Source organism: Trachymyrmex septentrionalis, unplaced genomic scaffold (genome assembly GCF_001594115.1).
Source record: "Trachymyrmex septentrionalis isolate Tsep2-gDNA-1 unplaced genomic scaffold, Tsep1.0 scaffold241, whole genome shotgun sequence".
Lineage (NCBI taxonomy): Eukaryota > Metazoa > Arthropoda > Insecta > Hymenoptera > Formicidae > Trachymyrmex > Trachymyrmex septentrionalis.
Genome location: NW_017305399.1, coordinates 374,109 through 378,691, shown reverse-complemented (window position 1 = coordinate 378,691; position 4,583 = coordinate 374,109). Strand labels below are relative to the sequence as shown.

The 4,583-nt window shown below is 32.4% G+C and overlaps 1 protein-coding gene across 1 annotated transcript in view; it reads left to right on the top strand.

Moving 5' to 3' along the window:
* LOC108748802 (mitochondrial fission regulator 2-like) overlaps positions 1–4,583 on the top strand; it is a 14,874-nt gene that overhangs the window by 4,828 nt on the left and 5,463 nt on the right. Inside the window, exon 2 of the mRNA XM_018487164.1 lies at positions 3,256–3,437. Within this exon, the coding sequence (XP_018342666.1) occupies positions 3,256–3,437 (182 nt within the window). The remainder of the gene's footprint in view (positions 1–3,255; positions 3,438–4,583) is intronic.

The window sequence follows — 4,583 nt, the reverse complement described above, 5'->3', positions numbered from 1 at the left end:
AAAAAAATCGAAAATCGGATATACGTAACCCGCGGAAATTCAAAATTCGCGATACTTTTTGAACAGACCTCGTATATATATATATACTTTATTAATAATTTTAAAACTACATATATATGTGTGTATGTATATATTAATATTAATAACGTTTATGATATACCTAAACAATTTCCTCTTTTTCTTACATTATATCATAAAAATAAAAATATAAATTTATGTAAAGCCTGCGGCACACGATGCTTGTTTTCCTATTGGATTGCTAGCTGGATTAGAATTTTGCTACTGTATCGGCTGCAATGCTCGCACTGACAGCATCGGTAATCTAATACGGTGGCAAGATTCTAATCTAGCTAGCAATCCAGCAGAAAAACAAGCATCGTGTGCTGCAGGCTTAAGATTACCAGATTTGGTTGCCGCTATTATGCTTACAATAAGTTATATTGAGGTTAGGTGTGACGACGGAGAAGTAATTACACTTGTAACGATACACATAATCCTATATTTATGTATTTCAATTATTACTTGCAAAAAATATATGTTAAGACGTTAATATAACTGTAAGATATTGTTTATAAAATAAGAATTCTATAGAAATAGTTAAAATTATGATATGGTGAGCAGATTGAATAATATTGAATATAACATTTAATATATCACTGATTTATTTTACTTTTGGCTATGACAAACCAAAAAAATTTTTTATTTCTGAAAATATGCTATTCAATCTGAAATAACTTATTGCAACATAACTGTAATATTTTTACGGAAGTACTATATTTTTATGCAATGTTGTCGTTTGTAGTAAGTGTAACAACATTAAGGTGTTTTTTATTGCTGCTCAAATATACGTTTATTTCACTTCAACTTATTATACCGTGTGCACTAGTTCAGAGAGTGCAACAATAAGAAACAGACTTGTCTTATGTATCAACTATCTCCGCGGTCTCCCCTAATTATACAGTTTAGCACCTCGCAGCTCAAAAATTAATAAAATTAAGCTTATTCGACGCGATTTTGTATGAAACGAAAGAATCTGAAAGAAATAAGAAATAAGAAATTTTTATTCATTTGCAATGTTGTAATAATACAATTGTTAAAAATTGTATTATTACAACATTACAAATGAATAAAAATTTTTGCATATATACTGATTCGATTAATGTACGAAGGACTTGATAAATATAAGGTTATGTTTTTTAATCATTTCGAAATTTGTTTGACATTATTTCGTTACACATGCATTAACAATATTATATCTAAAGTATTAAAATATTTGAAAAGTTATATGATGTAATTATGTCACTTACTGTTAACGATTTGTAATTTTACCAAAGATGACCACTGATGTAGACATGTTCCATCACAAGAGATCGATGCGTAATGTGATCGATACGGCATATAGATACGCCAAAACATTGTGCATTGACATACGACTACGACTCACGATTCGCGACTCGGTTACAACCATTATTGTGCTGAGGCCCTAATGCATGGTCTACAATGGGCAGTAGCAATAGTAGATTAAGAAATAGGCATAGAAATCGACCAATGACAGTTAATTATCCTTCTCACATTCGATATGATATTTGTTGATTTCTACGTTTACTCTTTAATCCTTACTGTTACTGCCCATTGTAGACGCATAAAGGGTCCTGTATATAGAAGTCGTAGACGTGGAATCTTAAGTCGTAGGAAACTGATCAATTCTAATCGAGTATTCTCCTTATATTTGATAGTGATTGGTTGATTTCCTACGATTTAAAACTCCACGACCATCTACGACTTCTATATAGAGGACCCTTTACTCAGATAACATTACGTCCAAAATACGGACATAAGACATCTTTAAGATAGTTCAAGACATCTTATGTCCGCATTTTAGACGTAATATTGTCTGAGTTTAAGTATACCAGAATTTTTTCTTGAAATGATAGAAGAAGAAATTCTTAATTAGTATGAGTTTGGCTATAACAGGTATCAGAACGAAAAAAACTGAAAATTTAAAAAATGACGTTATGTTGAAATTAAGTTTCGATTTTTGCAATTTTTTTTCACCAAAATAATTATAAAAATTACAAACAAATATATTTCGTAAAAATATTAGAAAGTGGCTAAACAATTACAAAATATAAATAATAAAGAGCATACAGCCACAACAATAGATGTAAAAATGAGTCATATATTAAAAATTCACAAATAAATGAATAAGTGGACGTTTCGGTCAAGATTTGACCATCATCAGTACATAAAAGATAAGACAAATAATAAAAATATTACAAACAAGAAACAATTAACAGTAGTCAGAAGGTGTTACAATAAAATCAAATTATTGAAAAGAATACATAAAGTACAAGCGCAAAGTTCGCAAATTAAAACAAGGTGAAATAGTGTTTTCCCTTCGCTTGTTGTAAAAGTTGAACATAGTAAATCGTGAGTATAAATCAAGAGAGATGAGTGATATTTTAATCTTATGATACAATGCTCTGTTACAATTCCTGTTATCTTAAAGAGTGAAGCGCAAAATTCGTGTAAAAATACGGAATTTCCTAGTTCTATTAAATCAAAAAAACAAAAAAGAATTTATTAAAAATTTTTTTTTATATATATTATATCAATACCAAACACTTCCAAGTTCATAATATACAAATATAATAGGAGGGGATAACTCATCCTAATAGTGGATAACTATTAAGATGAGGATAATGATTGAACTAACGAAAGATATCCATCGGAAAGTGATTCCGTGTGATTATTTTATTTAATCCTTGCGTCTGTTTCTTTATAAAGGCCAGCTTCGAAAACGTTTTGTTTTATTATTAATTTTTAAATATTAAATTGAATTGTAGCAACGAACATCTAGCTATGCTCGTAGCCCTTTTATTATTTATTTGTTTTAATTTTAATTATTTGAGTCCTTTTAATCTTCCTTATTTTAAATATAAACATATGTAATTAATTACTTTGATATTATTAATAATATAATTGTAGAAAATAAATATTTTTTATATCTCTGTGTATAGAAATCATGTATGTATTTTATCACAGGCTTATGACAAAAGTTAGCAATAATATTTTAAGTCTTGAATATAAATATACTCTTTCTCTCTCTCTCTCTCTCTCTCTCTCTCTCTCTCTCTCTCTCTCTCTCTCTCTCCGTCCCCCCTCTCTCTCTCCCTCTTCGAACCATTTTTACTTCACATATCTTGAAAAAACTTTTTATATCAAAAATTTGAACATTAATCTTTTTTCTTACAGATGGGCGACATTAAATATTATGGTAAAAGAAGAAGTATTGTAAGGAGAATTGGATCTTTTTTACCATTGAAGCCCCCGCCAAAAATATATGTCAGTGTGACACCATTACACTTGATGACAAATTCTATGATTAATGAGGAAACTAGTAGCAATTATATTGATACAAATGGATATCCCATAAGGTCGGTACATTGTTTTGTTAAGTTACGAGTGTCTCAACCACCGTACAACACTTTCATAGTGTATTCTAGAGGTAAAATAAAATAAAAAGTGTTAATATGAAAATGGAATTACAATAGTTTTTGAATTATAGCCGATCAAAGATAGTAGTATATCGCTAGATAATTCTTGCGTTCAGTTACGGGATTCTCTAAACATTTTATCAACAATTGTCGCTATCGTTAATTGATGACAGCCAATGACAAAACTATCCTGAAAAAAAGCATGGCACTCATTGACTGTCACTAGTTAATAATAAGACGCCTTAAGGATGGGTCAAAGTTGGAAGTTTCGAAAAATATAATATTCTAAGTTCATGAATTTAATTAATCTCAAATGTGACTGTGCGCCGAAACGTTCGGATAGTCGCGAATATAATCCCCCCTTTATTTCAAATAAGAAACTTTTGAATAAATATATTAGAATATTAAAGGATAAACTATTTAAATGGTCAAATGTAGTGTACAAAATTGAATGTAAAGATTGTGATGCGTCATACGTAGGCCAAACGAAGAATGTTAAAAACACGAATAAAAGAATATAAGAACCAGATTGTAGCGGCTTAAAAACATCACTAATCGAGTTGTCGGAACGTACGCGCGATCCGCGCTGCCCTTGAGTCGCTCGTCCGATGCCGCGTTTGACCCTGACCGAGCGTCCGTCCAGCGCGATTTCCGCCGCAGGAGAGCCACGCGGCATAGCAGTAACCCGCGCGAGAATGGTTCACCATTCCCCCACCAAGAATGGTTCACCATTCATAGAAGGGCTCTGCGGGAGGTCTTCAATATCTTCTCACTAAAGTTAGAATGAGCTCGACAAGGGCCTCTACTCTAGTATCAGACATATCATTGTGAAGTGAGTCCCCTCGGACACGTTATCTCACAAAATGAGCTTACTCTCGGGCCTTTGCATTTTCTCACGAAGCGAGATCGTTACCGGGCTTTCGCAAAACAGAACGAGCCCCATTCGGGCCTCTGCGGTAATTACTTCCTAGCAACGAGAAGCGTACACACTGCCACGGAAGCATCGGACCGCTCCGGTCCCCCTCGCACAGAGGGACTATCGACGGAGAAGACGGAAAAATTATAACGGCGCATAGATTGAATTCA